The following is a 20016-nucleotide window of genomic DNA, read 5'->3' on the forward strand; positions in this document are numbered from 1 at the left end:
CCCACCTATCTTAGTATCATCTGCATACTTACTAATCCAATTTACCACACCATCATCCAGATCATTGATGTACATGACAAACAACAGTGGACCCAACACAGATCCCTGTGGCACCCCACTAGTCACTGGCCTCCAACCTGACAAACAACCATCCACCATTACTCTCTGGCATCTCCCATTCAGCCACTGTTGAATCCATCTTGCTACTCCACCATTAATACCCAACCATTGAACCTTCTTAACCAACCTTCCATGAGGAACCTTGTCAAAGGCCTTACTGAAGTCCATATATACAACATCCACTGCTTTACCCTCATCAATTTCCCGAGTCACCTTTTCAAAAAATTCAAGAAGATTAGTCAAACATGACCTTCCAGGCACAAATCCATGTTGACTGTTCCTAATCAGACCCTGTTTATCCAGATGCTTATATATATTATCTCTAAGTATCCTTTCCATTAATTTGCCCACCACTGACGTCAAACTAACAGGTCTATAATTGCTAGGTTTACCCTTAGACCCCTTTTTAAACAATGGAACAACATGCGCAGTACGCCAATCCTCCGGCACTATTCCCGTTTCTAATGACATTTGAAATATTTCTGTCATAGCCCCTGCTATTTCTACACTAACTTCCCTCAATGTCCTAGGGAATATCCTGTCCGGACCTGGAGACTTATCCACTTTTATATTTCTCAAAAGTGTCAGTACTTCCTCTTCTTTGAATCTCATAGTTTCCATAGCTACTCTACTTGTTTCCCTTACCTCACATAATTCAATATCCTTCTCCTTGGTGAATACCGAAGAAAAGAAATTGTTCAATATCTCCCCCATCTCTTTTGGCTCTGCAGATAGCTGTCCACTCTGACTCTCTAATGGACCAATTTTATCCCTCGTTATCCTTTTGCTATTAATATAGCTGTAGAAACCCTTTGGGTTTACTTTCACCTTACTTGCCAAAGCAACCTCATATCTTCTTTTAGCTTTTCTAATTTCTTTCTTAAGATTCTTTTTACATTCTTTATACTCCTCAAGCACCTCATTTACTCCATGCTGCCTATAATTATTGTAGATCTCCCTCTTTTTCCGAACCAAGTGTCCAATTTCCCTTGAAAACCATGGCTCTTTCCGATTTTTACTATTTCCTTTCAACCGAACAGGGACATAAAGATTATGTACTCTTAAAATTTCACCTTTAAATGTACTCCATTTCTCTTCCACATCTTTCCCATAAAACAAAATGTCCCAATTTACTCCTTTTAAATCCTTTCGCATCTCCTCAAAGTTAGCCTTTCTCCAATCAAAAATCTCAACCCTAGGTCCAGTTCTGACCCTCTCCATAATTATATTGAAACTAATGGTATTGTGATCACTGGTCCCGAACTGTTCCCCAACGCATACCTCTGCCACCTGACCCGTCTCATTTCCTAACAGGAGGTCCCCTTCTCTAGTAGGTACTTCTATGTATTGCTGCAAAAAACTATCCTGCACACATTTTACAAACTCCAACCCATCCAGCCCATTTACAGAATGTGTTTCCCAGTCTATGTGTGGAAAATTGAAATCTCCCACAATCACTACCTTGTGCTTACTACTAATATCTGCAATCTCCTTACATATTTGCTCTTCCAATTCTCGCTCCCCATTTGGCGGTCTATAATACACCCCTATAAGTGTTGCTACCCCTTTCCCATTTCTCAGTTCCACCCAAATAGCCTCCCTAGACGAGCCCTCTAATCTATCCTGCCAAAGCACTGCTGTAATATCTTCCCTGATAAGCAATGCAACACCTCCACCTCTTGCCCCTCCAATTCTATCACACCTGAAGCAACGAAATCCTGGAATATTTAGTTTCCAATCACAGCCCTCCTGCAACCATATTTCACTGATCGCCACAACATCATACTTCCAGGTGTCAATCCAGGCTCTAAGTTCATCCACCTTTCTTACAATGCTCCTAGCATTAAAATATGCACATTTAAGAAACCCACCCTCTCTTATTTTCTGTTTATTGTCTTTTTCTTCTCTCTCCTCTACATTTTGGGTCAGAGTGCTACCATTCTCTGCCTCCTGCCTCACACACTGACTGCTAGCTTTCCCAATTTGAGTCCCTCCCCCCAACCATACTAGTTTAAAGTCTCCCCAGTAGCCTTTGCAAATCTCCCCACCAGGATATTGGTCCCCCTCGAGTTCAAGTGCAACCCATCCTTTCTGTACAGGTCGCACCTTCCCCAAAAGAGGTCCCAATGATCCAGAAACTTGAATCCATACCCACTGCACCAGTCCCTCATCCACTCATTTATCCTCCACCTCGCTCCATTCCTACTCTCACTGTCGCGTGGCACAGGCAGTAATCCTGAGATTGTTACCTTTGCAGTCCTTCTCCTTAACTCTCTACCTAACTCCCTAAATTCTTCTTTCAGGACCTCTTCTCTTTTTTTACCTATGTCGTTGGTGCCTATATGTACCACAACTTCAGGCTCCTCTCCCTCCCATTTCAGGATTTCTTGGACCCGTTCAGACACATCCCTGACCCTGGCACCAGGGAGGCAAACTACCATCCGGGTCTCTTGTCTGCGTCCACCGAATCGCCTATCCGACCCCCTAATTATAGTCCCCTATTACAATTGCCCTCCTCTTCTTTTCCTTACCCTTCTGAGCAACAGGACCGGTCTTTATGCCAGAGGCCCGGCCGCTGTTGCTGCCCCCATGAGTACTTATTTTCAAGGTGTACAGCCACCGGGGTACTCACCAGTCCCTGCCTCTGCCCGTTGCCCTTCCTAACTGTGACACAGTTTTCTGTCTCCCGTGGTCTTGGAGTGACCACCTTCCTGTAACTCCTATCTATGACCTCCTCGCTCTCCCTGAGCAGACAGAGGTCATCGAGTTGCTGTTCCAGGTTCCTAACACGGTCCCTTAGGAGCCCCATCTCGACGCACCTGGCGCAGATGTGGACGTCTGGAGGGCACTCAGACTCCATGACCTCCCACATCTGACATCCAGAACAGTAAACTGCCCTGGCCCTCATTCTCCCCCTTAACCGAATACAATAAAGCCTTACCCGGGATACAAGCCAATCAGCTGCTTCCTCTAGTCCTGTAATGGCTGCTTCCTCTAGTCCGTTCGACCAATCAGAGGCTTCCACCAGCCCCCTTAATTTGAAGTGTGATCTGCGAATGGAACGTTGCAGATTTTGATCGCTCCTCCCTCTGTAACGGCTCCTGGGCCTCTGTTGAGACAAGCCCCGCGATGGTTTTTTTAACTCACCACACGAAGGTCGCTCCTCCCTCTGTAACGGCTCCTGGGCCTCTGTTGAGACAAGCCCCGCGATGGGTTTTTTAACTCACCACACGAAGGTCGCTCCTCCCTCTGTAACGGCTCCCGGGCCTCTGTTGAGACAAGCCCCGCGATGGGTTTTTTAACTCACCACACAAAGGTCGCTCCTCCCTCTGTAACGGCTCCCGGGCCTCTGTTGAGACAAGCCCCGCGATGGGTTTTTTAACTCACCACACGAAGGTCGCTCCTCCCTCTGTAACGGCTCCCGGGCCTCTGTTGAGACAAGCCCCGCGATGGGTTTTTTAACTCACCACACGAAGGTCGCTCCTCCCTCTGTAATGGCTCCCGGGCCTCTGTGTATAATAAATGAAATCAAATTTTTAATATAATGTAAACACACACGGACACACACACATGGACACACACATATGGACGGACACAGACAGACATGGACACACACACACACGGACACACACACACACACACACACACACACGGACGGACACACGCACACACACACACACACACACACAGACGGACACACACAAACACACAAACACACACACACACACACACGGACGGACACACACACACACACACAGACGGACACAGACACAGACACACACGCGCACCCGCACACACACACACACGATCGGACGGATGGACACACACACAAGGACACGCGCATGAACCCACGCACACAAAGTCATGCACAGAAGGACATGCAGATGAACACATGCACACGAACACACACATGTTTCTCATTCACCTCCTTCACACTAAGGGATTTCACAGAGGCCAATTAACCTACGGACCCGCACGTGTTTGGGAGGAAACGGAGCACCTGGAGGAAACCCACGCGGTCACAGGGAGAAAGTGCAAAATCCACACAGACATCACCCGTAGTCAGGATCGAACCGGGGTCTCTGGTGCTGTGTAGCAGCAGCTCTACCCGCTGTCCCCACTGTGTCTGTGCCATCCTTACCTTGAATAGATTAAAGGAAATGTGAGGAAGAATCTTTTTACACCAATGGAGGTTGGAAACTAGAATGCCTTGCCAGAGTGAGTGGAGTTAGATTAACGCCATTGACTCCAAATTAATTTTGGATCATGTAGCAATTTTACAGAAAAAGGGATATAAGGTACCATCCAATTTCCCAGCTGGAGTTTCCTGTAAACCAAAATATAATAAAATGCATCACGCTGGGATGGTGCAATTATAATATGACAGTTTTGCTTTGGATGTCTCTGATACACATCATAGTTTATAATAAATTAGTAAAATTATCACATAAATCTGAAAAATAAAATCATTAAAACTGAATGTAGATTTTATGGACAGCGAGTGTTTGCAACATATTGGATCTAATATGAATATATATCATAGATTTGACCAGACATTCGTTAATCTAGTGGAGTTGTACTGCCATGCGTTCCGCGGTACAGTGAAGAGTTTTTGTTACGTGCTAACCAGTCAGCGGAAAGACTTTACATGATTACAATCAAGCCACTCACAGTGTACAGATACGTGATCAAGGGAAAAACGTTTAGTGCGAGATAAAGTCTCATTAAAGATAGTCCGAGGTTCCCCAATGAGGTAGATGGTAGCTCAGGGTCGCTCTTTGGTTGTTGATAGAATGATTCAGTTGCCTGATACCAGCTGGGACGAAATTGTCCCTTAATCGGGGGGGTATACATTTTCACACTTCGATACATCTTGCCTGATGGGAGAGGGACTGGATTCAGATTGGTCCTTGATTATGCTGGTGGCCTTGGCGAGGCAGCGTGAAGTGTAGATGGAGTCAATGGAAGGGAGGTTGGTTTGCGTGATGGTCTGGTCTGCGTTCACAATTCTTTGCAATTTCTTGCGGCCTTGGCTGTTCAACAACCACGCATCTCGATAAAATGCTTTATGTGGCGTATCTGTCGAAGTTGGTGTGAGTTGTTGGAGACATGCATTATAGTGCCTTATAACATTTCATCAAGGGAATATTCCAGCAAACCATTTGTAATCATGTCATTTACAAATGGAAAATTTGCAACTTAAAACTTATGCAACTTAAGGTAATCAATGGAAGATCATAGTTGAGGTTAGTGTTGTGCAGTGTTCAGGAGCCTGATGGTTGTTGGGAAGAAGCTGTTCTTGAACCTGGAGGTCACGGTTGTCAGGCTCCTATACCTTCATCCCGATGGCAGAAGTGAAATGAGAGCGTGGCCAGGATGGTGTGGGTCCCTGCTGATGCTGACGCTTTTTGAGACAGCGCCTCCTGTACATCCCTTCAATGGTGGGGAGGTCATTACTCACGATGGGCCAGGCAGTGCCATCCACTCTCTGTGGACTCCTTCAAATTGTTGAACCAAGCGAGGATTCAACCAGTCAAAATGTTCTCCACCTGCAGAATCCTTCAATATATTCTCATTCAGATAATTGTCACTTCCAACTGAATGGGTGAAAAAGTGCAAGAATTACAAATATTTGGAATCTGAAATAAAAATTTAGAATTCTGCATCTGCAAAAGGAAACAAGTGATTGAAGATCTCACTTTTACTCATTGAAATTAGAATTTTACATCGCATTCACTTGGTTAGAAATGGCTGAACAACTAAAATCACTTTTGATTTTACTACAAATATTGAAATTATAGTTTATTTTTCCGTATCTATTTTCCTTTCATTTTCCTTTTGCCCTTGTGTTATTTTAATGTTTTGCCATGAAGAATAAACATTAATTCTTGCAAAGTAACAGTTTAACTGTTGTACGCGCATTGCTTTCTGTTTGATTAGAGGTACAATGTGGAAACAGGCCCTTCGGCCCAGTGAGTCCATGCTGACCATTGATCACTTGTTTACACTAGTTCTACGTTATCCCACTTTCTCATCCACTCCCTATACACTAGCAGCAATTTACAGAGGGCCAATCTATCCTACAAACCCGCACGTCTTTGGGATGTGGGAGGAAATCCGGAGCACCCGGAGGGAACCCACGCAGTCACGGAGAGAGCATGCAAACTCCACACAGACGGCACCCGAGCTCAGGATTGAACCCAGTTCTCTGGCACTATGAGGCAGCAGCTCTACTAGATGCGCCACTGTGCCGCCCCCTCATTTCTACAATGACCGCTTTGAAATACTCCTGCATTTGATTCTTTGTATATTCCTGTATTTATCCACAATACACACTGGGATAGAACACAACATAAACAGCAATTACTTTGTGTAGTGCGTGCCTGTTATGTGGAGTTGTTAATCAACCTTAGATTGGTTGGTGATAATGTTTCAGTCATTTAGTCCCAGAGTCATGCACCACAGAAAAGAGCTCTCGGGTCCATGCATCCTCAAGTACCCATCTCTTCTAATCCTATTTTCTAGCACTTGGCTGTAGCTTCTAAGCCTTGCCTAGTCACGACAAACATTGTAAGTCTTTCACTCTGCCCACGCACACAGGCACTGGATTCTGACGTCCAAATTTATTCTCAACCCTGGAGACACACGGAACTGCAGATGCTGGAATCTTGAGCCAAAAGAGAATGAAGGGGGACCCTGCAGGGGGGGGGGGGGGCCTTTGTGAATGAAGGGGGGACCCTGCGGAAGGGCCCAGCAGCGGGGGAATTGAGAATGAAGGGCGGGTGGGGGGGAGGGGACGGCTGTTGCGAATGAACCTGGCTGGTTTGCCGCTGTGAGCAGAAGGTAAAACTGTTCAATGAACTTGTTGCAACTTTGGCGTGGAAACGTGGCGATGCTTGGCTGCCTCGGTGAGGTCTGCTGTATGATTTTACCGGGTTGTATGCAAAACAAAGCATTTCACTGTACTCTGGTACATGTGACTAAAACGTACATTGGATCATTGAATTGAACTGCTAGAGGAACTCAGCAGGTCAGGCAGCATCTGTGGAGGGAATGGACAGGTGAATAGATGAGAGAAAGGGTTCTGACCTGAAATATCACCTGTCCTCTAGAACCTCCACAAATGCTGCTTGACTCTAGCGCTTTGTTATTTGCTCTTCTCAACTCTATCATTGTGGCGAGTTGTGGGAGTTAGGTATGGAGAGAAGGCAGGTACAGGATACTGAGTTGGATGATCAGCCATGATCATATTGAATGGCGGTGCAGGCTCAATGGGCCGAATGGCCTACTCCTGCACCTATTTTCTGTTTCTATGTTTCTATTTGACTTTATCTTGAATCTCTGACACTTGGTCATAGACTCCCGACCCAGGTGATATCATTCCTGCGTCTAATCTGTCAAACCCCACAGGTATTTTGTAACTCTCGATGATATCATCTCTTAGTCTACCATCTCCAAAATAATACAATACAGCCCATTTACAAACTCTCCCCTCATGAAATAAACCACTCCCCCTCTGCCCCATCCTAGGATTCAGTCCGTTGAATCTACTCTGCAGTCCTTTTATCACAACCAGAGAGCAGTGGACACAGCCCAGCCCATCACACAAACCGACCTCCCTTTTAATGTTACTTCTCTCACCTTAAACCTGTGGCCTCCAATCATTGATATTTCCATCCTGGGAAAAAATGTTCTGACTGTCTACCCTATCTGTGCCCCTCATAATCTTATATACTTCTGTCCGATCAAGAGTCAAGATAGGTCCTGACCTGAAACTTCACCTATCCATGTTTTCCAGAGATGCTGCTTGACCTGCTGAGTTACTCCAGCACTTTCTACCCTTCTTTGTAAAGCAGCATCTGCAGTTCCTTGGTTCTACAAGGAACCATGGATCTGGTTCACAAAAAGGAAGGGTCTCGACCCGAAAATTCACCTATTTCTTTTCTGCAGATTTGCTGCTGGACCCGTTAATGTTACTCCAGCATTTTATGTCTATCTTCACTAAAAAAGAGACACAGAGTGCTGGAGTGACTCGCTTTCAGCCTGACGAAGGTCCCGACCTGAAACGTCACCGTTCTCCGGAGATGCTGCCTGGCCCGCTGGGTCACACCTGCACTTTGTGTCTTTGTTCCTAAACTAGCACCTGCAGTTCCTTGTGTCTTGATATTGACCATAATTTTGCATGTCTGAATTATAATTTTGATTCACGATTATTCCCTGCTGTCTGAGCAGAGAAATTGCCAGTCGAGAGAAAAGACCTAATTCCCATTGTTGCTGCATGCTTCCTCACCAGATGTGATTGGCAGCCCAGATGCTCAGTAGTAATTGAATGCAAGTACATGGTGCTCCATAATTTATTATCGTGCACACGTCTTCCCATTTATTTTTCAATTTCCTTCCAGGTGCATTCTATCGGAAAAAAAACCTGAAATCCTTTTACTGTCACCTCAAAAACAACCAGCCTGGAGTATCTGTAAGATCGGACAGACAAAAGTATAAACAAGGAACTGCAGATGCTGGTTTATACAAAAGATAGTGCTGGTAGATAAGCTAGCCAAACCTTCAGGAGATTTCACAGTGGAGCAGACTAAAGCAACTTTGTGTCCGACCTGCTGAGTTTCTCCAGCACTTTGTGTTTCAGGGGGGGGTATGCCAACTTTGAATTAGAGTCATAAAGTGATGCAGTGTGCAAACAGGCCCTTTGGCCCAACTTGCCCACACCCGCCAACAGGCCCCAGCTACTTGCGCTTGGTCCATATCCCTCCAAATGTGTGCTATCCATGTACCTGTCTAACTGTTTCTTAAATGTTGGGATAGTCCCAGCCTCAACTACCTCCTCTGGCAGCTTGTTCCATACACCCTCCACCCTTTGTGTGAAAATGTTACCTCTCAGATTCCTATTAAATCTTTTCCCCTTTCACCTTGAACCTTTGTCCTCTGGTCCTCGATTCTCCTACTCTGGACAAGAGATTCTGTGCATCTACCCGATCTATTCCTCCCATGATTTTATACACAAAAGGATATTTTATACACAAAATTTTATACACAAATGAGCGAATTAGTTCTCTTCCTCTAAGGATCCTGACCTAAACTATCCCCCATCCATTTTCTCCACAGATGCTGCCTGACCCGCTGAGTTACTCCTGCACTTTGTGTCAAGACTGTTTTATTGTCATATGTCCCAGATAAAATAATGAAATTCTCCTGTCTAAGATTGGGCTGTTTGTTTTTAAACCTACTAAAAATGGCTTCAAGATTGTGGATTTTAAGCATACATTATGCCCACAAATGGAACTGTTTAAATCAGTTATATTTTACAGTGCTGTTCATCATAAAAAATGTGACGGATATGACTGAATGCAATGGCCAATCTGGAAAAAGAAGAGGGGAAAAATAAATTAAATTCTCTAAAAGATTGCGACAAACATATTTTTCCCATAGTAGAGATGTTCATCTATGTGAAACAACATTCAAAGTTGCAAAAAATTAAGTTTTATGATCAGTTTTCCAGAAATTTTAAAGTAGACTCTTACTGAAGAATCACCCTTTAATGAATCATGCTGGAAGCAGGCCCTACACTAAAACTATCCCAGTCAAATTAATCTTGATGCATTGCTTCTATTATGAGTTTGCAGATCTGCTTCTGTGGCTAGCACGCAAATAGTCCCTTGTGTTGGACGCCATCTTGGAAGCCATCTTGGAGCAGCAATATTCAGAACTCAATGTGAGTGTGGTAGGGTGTGACAACACGTCCCGTTAAGGTCCTCTCCTCTGCCCACCACAGGCAAACATAGAAACATAGAAAATAGGTGCAGGAGTTGGGCATTCGGCCCTTCGAGCCCTTCAAAATGATCATGGCTGATCATCCAAAATCAGTATCCCATTCCTGCTTTCTCCCCATATCCCTTGTTTTCATTAATCCTAAGAGCTCTATCTAACACTCCCTTGAATACATCCCCCACTGCCTTCTGTGGCAGAGAATTCCACAGATTCACAACTCTCTGGGTGAAAAAGTTTTTTCTAATCTCAGTCAAAATGGCCTGCCCCTTATTCTTAAACTGTGACTCCTAGTTCTGGACTCCCCCAACATTGGGAACATTTTTCCTGCATCTAGCCTGTCCAATCCCAAACGAACCACAGCCAAATCCATTTAAGGGTAATTGGACCACTTAACCCAATCCTACGGCCGACCCCGTATGAAGAAGATCGATACAAAAACTTAGTCAGTAACTGTAGTAACTTAGTCAGATGCATCTCTGCAGAAAAGGAATGAGTGACATTTCGGGTCAAGATCTTCAGATTGTGAGTCTGGAAAAGGAAGCGAGAGATATATAGACAGTGATATAGAGATAGTTATGCTGTAGAGTGAGAGAGGATGTTGTAGAACTCTCGTCAGAGGAAGAGGAGAACTTCTTCGTAGTAGGCATAGTTTGAAGAGGATATATAAAGATGGTGATATTGAGAGAGATATATAGAGTGAGAAAGGTTGTTGCACCCTGGAGTCAAGAGTGGAAGCTGTGGGGATGATTCCAGAGACCCTCGTATTTGTCTCCAGCAATTACGCCCATCAGGTGAATGAACTGTACTGTGTGTGCCAGTGTATTCATTGTTGATCTGGCGAAGTCACGAAGGGTACACTTAAGAAGGAAATTAGCGGGGGCAAAATGGAACGATACGATATCTCTGGCTGCTAAGATAAAGGAGAGGATTCCATAAGTACCTTCAGGGCAAAAGGGTAGCAAGGGAGAGAGTGGGTCCCATTTTGGAATCAGTGCAGTCATCTGTTGTTATTCATGCTGCTAAATGCCTCCAACCGGGTTAAATCCTGACTACCGGTGCTGTCCATGCAGCATTTGTATGTTTTCCCTGTGACCGCGTGGGTTTCCTCTGGGTTCTCCGGTTTCCTCCCACACTCCAAAGACGTGCAGGTTTGTAGGTTGATTGGCTTCAGTAAGTTGTGTGTGTAGGTTAGCGTATGGGGTGATCGCTGTACGGCGCAGACTCGGTGGGCCGGAGAGCCTGCTTCCACGCTGTATCTCTAAAGTCTAAAGTTTGAAAGAGTGGAGCAATTGTAATGACCAACCGCAGGTCCAGAGAGTAGATCTGATTCACGCAACATAATGTCGACAGTTTCAGTGACTGTGAAAAAAAACTCCAATTCACATTAACCAAAGCAAGCTCCCCTTTCCAGAATCCTACACCTGTCCCACTTAGGAGACCTAAACAGCAACCTCTGGTGACCTTGCCCGACACCCAAAAAAAAATCAAGGTCGAGGTGACCTGCAACCTCCTACCACCTCACACGCATATGTTGAAAACCTTCCTTGCCTATGAAGAAAACCTCCTTCGACCTCCCTTGACTACCTTCGACTAGCGTCGCAACCGGCTTCGACTAGACTTGCAACAAAAAAATTATCGATTTTTAAAACGGCAACCTATTTTTAGTCGAGGCCGGTTTTAATCATGATGAATAAAAAGCAGCAACCTAGATGAAGCCTCGACCACGCGGAAACCACTTTCGACCATTAGGGAGAGTGACCAAAACCTCCTGTGACCTCATGGAAACCTTGGGTGGCGGGCAAGGTCACCAGAGGTTGCTGTTTAAGTCTCCTAAGTGGGACAGGCCTATAACTCGACCTGGTAATCTTCATGAGTACGGGTGTCTGAGGTTATCGCGAGAAGGCAGGAGAATGGGGTTTGGTGGGAGAGATAAATCAGCCATGATTGAATGGCAGAGTATACGATGGGCCGAATGGCCTAATACTACTCCTATCTCTTATGATCTTATGAGTACCGATCTTATCTCCAGTTTGATACTGAGCATTCACTTGTTGCTTTCTTTTCCTTACAGAACGATCAAGGTAGAGGTGTACGACTGGGACAGAGATGGCAGGTAGGCTTTGGCCAAATACCTATTTATAATAAGCAAAATAAAAAGTCTAATCCACCAGAATGCCATTACATTTTTTGCTGATCAGCTATGCAGCAAATGAAGCCAGGATCTGTTGCGTTTGCATTCAGATTGGCATATTGTGAGCTCTTCAAAGATCGGATACCATCTGGTAGTTCAGCTTTAATGTCAGACATCAATGCGATTACCAGGGATTCTACTGTGTGTATCTCGGTAACGCATGTTTGCAGATTAACTCGTGCACTGTTAACTGTAACCCATAGTATCATCGCCTGCATCATTGCTGGGACTGATCACTTGCTTGTACAGAAGCTCCAGTAAATAAAAATTCAGCATAACCTGTTGATCATTAATATAGTCCTGAGACCTCTATTCTGCACTCTGTATCTTTATCTTTGCTCCACCTGTTGTGCTTGAGCTTGGATTTAGTTTTGGCTTTAGAGGTAGAACGGGGGCAACAGGCCATTCGGCCCACCGAGTCCGTGTCGTCCAGCGATCCCCGTACACCAGTTCTATCCTACACACCAGGGACAATGTACAGAAGTCAACTAATCTACAAACCCATACGATTTGAGATGCGGAGGAAACTCACACGGGTTACGGGGAGAATGTACAGACTCTGTACAGACAGCATACGTAGTCAGGGTCGAACCCTGGTCTTTGGCGCTGTAAGGCAATAACTCCACTGCTGCGCCACTGTGCCACTTGATTGTATTTGTGTAGCGTATTATCTGATCTGATTCAATAATAATTCAATAATAAATCTAAACAATGGACTTTCACCAGTGCATCAATGTAGGAAGAAGCCTTCTGTGTAAAAATGGTATCTTCAATAAAAGTAAAAACATATGATGAATAACGTCGCATTTTCCACGGCTATTGGGCATTTTTTTTAATGCAGTCATATTTTACACTATCTCGTAAATGTTTCCAAATCACCCTCTTCAGTGAGGTGACTGATTCCAGCCCTTTGCAGAATTTGCCTTTGAATCTGACTCTGATACAACGATAAAAGCAAAGCACCTGTGTCCTTCCCCACCCAGTCAATGGGATTTTTTACAGACTTTTGTCAGAAGTGTGAATCTTGAGTAGAGTCCTAAACAGAAATGGAGTTAAAGAGGTTTAGCTTTGGGTTTATTACTATTGTTTCTTTAATCATCCTTTTACATAGGATAGGGAAATTGAGAACCAGAGGACATAGGTTTAATGTGAGGGGGGGAAAGATTTAGTAGGAACCCGAAGGAAATTTTTTACACAGTGGCTGGTGGGTGTATGGAACGAGCTGCTGGGGGAGGTAGTAGAGGCAGGTGCTATGACAACATTGAAGAAACATTTAGACAGGTACATGGATAGGGTAGGTTTAGAGGGATATGGACCAAATGCAGGCAGGTTGGACTAGTATAGATGGGACATGTTGGTCAGTATAGGCAAGTTGGGCCGAAGGGCCTGTTCCCACCCACTCTGTGTGACACTATGACTGTGATTTATGGTCTTATAACTTGGTTCTTGGTTTCTTGGTTTCTTGGTCCTCCAAAATATTCCAAATGGAATTTAAACTGGAGGTGGTGAAGGGAGGGCTTAAGCCAGAAAGGGTTATTGGGAAGAAAGAGCTACTTTAAATTTAGTTGCATCTGGTTGGGTAACTATAGTTGGGTGGAGATTATTCCATGCTTTAAATGTGCGGGGGAAGAACGAATTGCTGTACACATCTGTCTTTGTAACTGGGATCACAAATTGGATCGAATGCCCTCGTCTGCTCCTAATTGGTTTGGGTTTGGTGAAGGTTTTGTAGTCTATGTCGAGCTGACCATTTAACATTTTGTAAAAACAGGTCAAACGGTGAGCTTCACGTCTGCCTTGGAGAGGGTTCCACCCCAGAGAATTCAGAAGTTTGGTGACACTCGCTTCTCTCTCATAGGTGTTAGTAACAAATCGAGCTGCCTGTCTTTGGACACGTTCGATGGAAGAAATGTTTTTATTTGTGTATGGGTCCCCTGCTGCAACTGCGTAGTCCAAATGAGGTCTAACGAGGGTGAAGTATAGCTTCTCCTTGACAAAACAAAAAATGTCCTAAACAGGTCTTCTGAAATGTTTGGTGATGTTTCAGGTTCAGAAACAATAATGTTTCTAATATGAAAGAATTGAAAATAAATGAAAACCATCACAACTATAGACCATTTTGACAAGTTTCCTTCAATCTCTGTGTGACAGATGGAGGGTCGTTTATCTAGTGCCCACCATCATCCATCAGTTGCCATCATTCCCAGGTTGAGGTGAAATCACCATGTTCCCCTTTAGGCGAAGAAATATTGCAGAACGCTGTTTCAATTTTCTTCACAGACGGAGTAATTTTCTTCACGATTTTGACAAGCAATAACATTGGTGGCTTTGTTCTGCCGAGGAATTGAGGGCAAGCTGGTCAAACGAATTATGATGCTTATGTTTTACTGTTGTGTTTTGTGTCTTACTGTTCCATCATCTTGACAGCCACACTAGAGTGGAGCAGATTGCAGAGTGCGGGCATTTATATAATCGGTATCCCTTTAACTATATATTTAAGTTCATCTTGCGACACTCGATGGGAGGTTGGGCGTTCTGTTAAAGTCTGACAAAAGAGTTAGTTTTTATGGAATGTGTTTAGTTTAGAGATGAAGCATGGGAACAGGCCCTTTGACCCACCGAGTCCACGCCGACAATCGATCACCCCTTTTTACTGCACTTTGCAACTAAACATTATTCACATTTATTCCATTTATCATGTATCTGTGCACTGTGGATGGCTTCGATTGTAACCACTGTCTTCCCGCTGACTGGTTAGCACCCAACAAAAGCTTTTCACTGTACCTCTGTACATGTGACAATAAACTCACTAGTTCTACATTATCCCACATTTTCATCCACTTCCTACATACTCGGGGCAATTTACAGAGGTCAGTTAACCTACAAACCCGCACGTCTTTGGGATGTGGGTGGAAACCGGATCACCCGGCCAAACCTCGGGTGGTTACAGGGAGAACGTGCAAACTACACAAGGACAGCACCCAAAGTCAGGATTGAACCCGGGTCTCTGGCACTGTGAGGCAGCAAGCTCTGCCGCAATAGAAAGTTCCAAGAACACAGAAAGAGGAGGAGAACACCACAGGACTTGTGGTGGAGGTGGGATGGAGAATCAAGTGTTAAATTAAATAAAGTGTTCAAGAATGAACTGCAGATGCTGGAAGATCGAAGGTACACAAAAATGCTGGAGAAACTCAGCGGGTGCAGCAGCATCTATGGAGCGAAGGAAATAGGCGATGTTTCGGGCCGAAACCCTTCTCAGTCTGAAGAAGGGTTTCGGCCCGAAACGTCGCCTATTTCCTTCGCTCCATAGATGCTGCTGCACCCGCTGAGTTTCTCCAGCATTTTTGTGTACCGTTAAATTAAATAAGACAGGTTCACTTACTTGTGAATGGTCTGACTGATGCATGAGCTCTGTGCTTGATATCATTACATTGTATTGTTTGAACGCTATTCCGATATCACCAACTTCACATTGTGTGGAACTGCAGCCAAAGCCTCTAGACTGTGGCATTGAAGAGTTTGTCCCAGTGTTACCATTGGTGCCTGAATGAACGGAATCTATGTTAGAAAAAGAGATGAATAAATTCAATCCATTTATTCAACCTGATAGAAGTTTGTCAAGTTTTGAGAGGCATAGATAGAGTAGACAGTCAGATCTTTTTTAGATGGTGGAAATGTCAAAGACTGGAGGGCATGGCTTTAAGGTGAGAGAGGTAATATTTAAAGAAGATATATGGAGCAAATTATTTTACACAGTGGGTGGTGGGTACCTGGAAAATGCCAGGGGTGGAGGTGGAGACAGATGCATTTAAGTGGCGTTTAAGAGACTTTTAGATAGGCACATGGTTAAGCAGGGAATGAAGAGATAAGGATCACATGCAGGCAGGTTAGATTAGACTGAAGAAGGGTCTAGACTCTAAACGTCACCCATTCCTGCTCTCCAGAGATGCTGCCTGTCCCGCTGAGTTATTCCAGCATTTTGTGTCTATCTTCGGTTTAAACTAGCATCTGCAGTTCCTTCCTACACAAGATTAGTTTAAGTTGGCATTGTATTTGGCATAAACATTGTGGCCTGATGGGGATGTTCCTGTGCTGTATTGGTCTATGTTCTATGAACATGCAACATTTGACCTTTGCGATGTCTGTAAGATAGTCACATTGGCGGAGGTGGCTTCTAAAAATGCCGCAGACTATCAGCTGGCATAAAACAACGGTGTTGATGCAGCGTATGGTTGTGTAACTGCAGCAAAGGCAGAAGCTCTGACGTTAGACCGCAACTTACTGGAAACATGAGGCAGATGAGAAAAGCTATCGAGAGTTGTGCCAGTTTTGAGTGACTGCAAAAAGGAGGAACGCATAGCATCAGTGTAGAACACAAGCCCCAAGGTCGCAAGCAGAGCAATGGCAGCCAGATCTGTTATCAGTGCAAGGGGAATAGATCATGAGCAGAGCTTATATAGTATTGATACAGATAAGTAAATTGGAGAGAGAATTATAAAATGCAAGACTGCCAATGAACAAACAATCAGAGGTGGTGTCTGTGCCAATGATCAATGTAGAAGGTTGACACTGTGTTTAGTTCAGCCAAGTCTTAGGAAGGAAAGGCTTAAGCTAGTTTAGAGATACAGCATAGAAACAGGCCCTTCTCAGTGAGTCCACGCCGACCATCGATTATCCCACTTTCTCATTCACTCGCTGTACACTCGGGGCAATTTACATTGGGTCAATTAACGTACAAACCCACACGCCTTTGGGATGTAGGAGGAAACTGGAGACCCGAAGAAAACCCGCGCAGTCGCAGGGAGATCGTGGAAATTCCACACACACAGACAGATAGCACCTGAGGTCAGGATCGAACCCGGGTCTCTGGCACTGTGAGCTTTACCAGCTGCATCACTGCAACTTACATTAGCAAGGGGGGTGAAGCAAGTGCATGAAGAAGGGTTTCGGCCCGAAACGTTGCCTATTTCCTTCGCTCCATAGATGCTGCTGCACCCGCTGAGTTTCTCCAGCATTTTTGTGTACCATATATTTTGACACTCTGTCTGAAGAAGGGTTTCAACCCGAAACATCACCCATTCCTTTTCTCTAGAGTGAGATTACTGGTTTACTATTGTCAAGTGGCAATGATCTAGTGGCGGATGTTCAAGTGGGAATATTCCAGTGGCGCTGCGAGTCGGCTGCCAAATATACCTCCAATATAATTTTGTTATATGCAGACGATGTACTTTTATACGTTACTAACCCTCGTTAGTATTCCTAATGTTTTAAACATTATAGAACAATTTGGTTCTTTTTCTGGATACAGAATTAATTGGAATAAAAGTGAAATCATGCCCCTTCTCAACTCCAACAATTTCCTTTCTGAATTGCTACTGAAAAGTTTAGATATCTTGGAATTTACGTGACTAGAAAGTACTCCTCTTTGTTTAAAACAAACTTCCCACCATTAATTACTAAATTGTATACTTATATCCAATTTTGGAAAACACTTCCTATTTCCCTTCTTGTTAGATTAAATGCCGTAAAGATGATCTTCCTTCCGCAACTTTTATACTTATTCCAATCAATATCTCCCTAAAAGTTTTTTTTTAAATGGACTAACTTTATTTGGGATTACAAAACCCACCGAATACATAAAAGACCCAAAGAAAATGAAGAATTAGCTCTACCTAACTTTCTTTTTTACCACTGGGCAACTAATATTAAAAATGTAACTTTCTGGTTGGACGATACTAAAACCGGAGATCCCAGAGAAAACGCAGGCCACGTGGAGAACGTAAAACTCCGTACAGACAGCACTTGCAGTCATTATCGAAACTGGCTCCCTGGCTGTAAAGCAGCAACTCTACCGATCCCGACCATTGGTGCTGTCTGTGTGGAGTTTGCACATTCTCCCTGTAACCACGTGGGTTTCCTCTGGCTGCTCCGGTTTCCTCCCACATCCCAATGACATGCGGGTTTGTAGGTTAATTGTTCCTCTGTAAATTGCCCCTAGTGTGTAGGGAGTGAATGGGAAAGTGGGATAACAGATCTAGTGTGGTCGGCGTGGACTCAATGGGCCAAAGGGCCTGACTCCATGCTCTATCTATAAACTAAACCAAAGAAGGCCAATAAAAGTGATATGTTAATTACAAACACTATACAAAGAAAAACATAAAACTATTATTCACCACCCAGTGATTGTCAACTGTTTAACTCTCTACATCCAAGTCTGATTGCAATTTGTTATGAGTTAATAGATTATTAAAAAGCATGTGCAAGGCGCATATATTTCGTATCCATTAAGCATTTTCTATTTTGCCATCCCAACTGTCAATGTTTATCATTATAAAGTGCAATTTTCCTTAAACCTTTATGGCATAACATATCATGATGCTCTGAGACTGGCTTACTGAAGGATTTCTCTCAAACCTCTACTATCCTCCACATAAAAAATGCATTTTCATCAACTTATTACAGGCAAAATCACATGCAGTTTACCAAGATGTAAATAATAGATGATTTCCCATCTGCACATACCATCATGAGCAATCTTTCTGTTGTCGACCATCTGTCAAATGTGTTTCTCCTCCCTCGTTAAATGTGTGTTTTCTGTACTCTCTAAATATTTGCTTTCCACTTCCATTCAATCATAATTGTTCAAAAACATGCACGTTAACTTTATTAACAGGCAGCCGGCAAGTACCACCACTGCATTTAAAAGGCTTTTGGATGGGGAAGGTTTAGAGGGATACGGGCTAAATGCAAGCAAATGGGGCTGCAGTTGCTCCGCGACTTACGATTTTTCGACTTTACGATGGAGCAAAAGCGATACACATTCAGTAGAAACTGTACTTTGAATTTTGATTTTTGATCTTTTCCCGGGCTAGCAATATGCGGTACGATACTCTCTCGTGATGCTGGTCAACGGCAGTGAACCGCCGCACCCAGTCAGTTACGCCATCACGAGTGTAAACAACTTATACTCTGCAGCAGGGGTGGGGAACCTTTTCATGTTGGAATGCCGCATTGTTAGCTGTAATCTAATAAGGCCGCATCAAAGAAACTTCAATTAGATATACTTCAAAATGTACATTATTTTGTAAGAATCTAACTACTATGTACTAACTTCAAGAAAATGAAAAAAAGTGTTAATTCTAAAGTTAACTAACCGTTTAATGATTTAGTTGTGCCTGCTTTTTGTGGGAAAGCATTTGCATATTTGGTTGCAACATGGAGGTAGCAGTTTCAGCTCATCTTCTAGATGGGTATCTGTCATTTGTGACCTTAAGAGTGTCTTGATTTGGGTTAGGTAGGAGAATGTAGATTGGCACCAATAAGTGGTTGAAAAGCAAGAAAGTATTTTTCGTGCATGTTCCATATTTCAATCAGATCTTAGCGTCAAATAAGGACTTTAAAATGTCATCTTCTGAGAGCTCAATCAATTCTACCTGTAGTTCTTTAGGAGCCTTGGAGACATCAACTAGGTGAGGTTGAAATGCTAATTTGAGTGTGATGTCATGATTCTCAAAGTCAGTGAACTTTTCATTGTATTCTTTAATTAATAAGTCTATAACAGCTGCGTATTCTTCAAATGATTCGCATAAATCCACCTGTTCATCAATGACCTTCGCTAACTGGGGAAAAAGTTCATTCGAAATTTCATTTTGAAGAAGAGTTTTGAAAAAAGATAGCTTTTTTCAAAATGCTTGAATTTTTTGCCACATATCATATATTGACTTAGTTTTACCTTGCAAAGAAACATTCGTCATTTTGCTTTGACATGATATCACACAGAATTTCTGTATTTCTATAGAAATCTTCTTTCAATAATTCACATTGCTGATTCTGTTCTTCATGAAATGTAACGTTCTCGCAAAGATAAACCTTTTGCTAACACCTGTCCCTGCGATAGCCAACGCACCTTACAATGATACGGCAAA

The 20016-nt window shown here is 43.5% G+C and overlaps 1 protein-coding gene across 1 annotated transcript in view; it reads left to right on the forward strand.

The window, feature by feature from the left end:
* LOC116986828 (copine-8-like) overlaps window positions 1-20016 on the forward strand; it is a 300796-nt gene that overhangs the window by 164722 nt on the left and 116058 nt on the right. The window contains exon 10 of the mRNA XM_033042550.1: window positions 11972-12013. Within this exon, the coding sequence (XP_032898441.1) occupies window positions 11972-12013 (42 nt within the window). The remainder of the gene's footprint in view (window positions 1-11971; window positions 12014-20016) is intronic.

This window comes from Amblyraja radiata, chromosome 24 (genome assembly GCF_010909765.2).
Source record: "Amblyraja radiata isolate CabotCenter1 chromosome 24, sAmbRad1.1.pri, whole genome shotgun sequence".
NCBI classification, from domain to species: Eukaryota; Metazoa; Chordata; class Chondrichthyes; order Rajiformes; family Rajidae; genus Amblyraja; species Amblyraja radiata.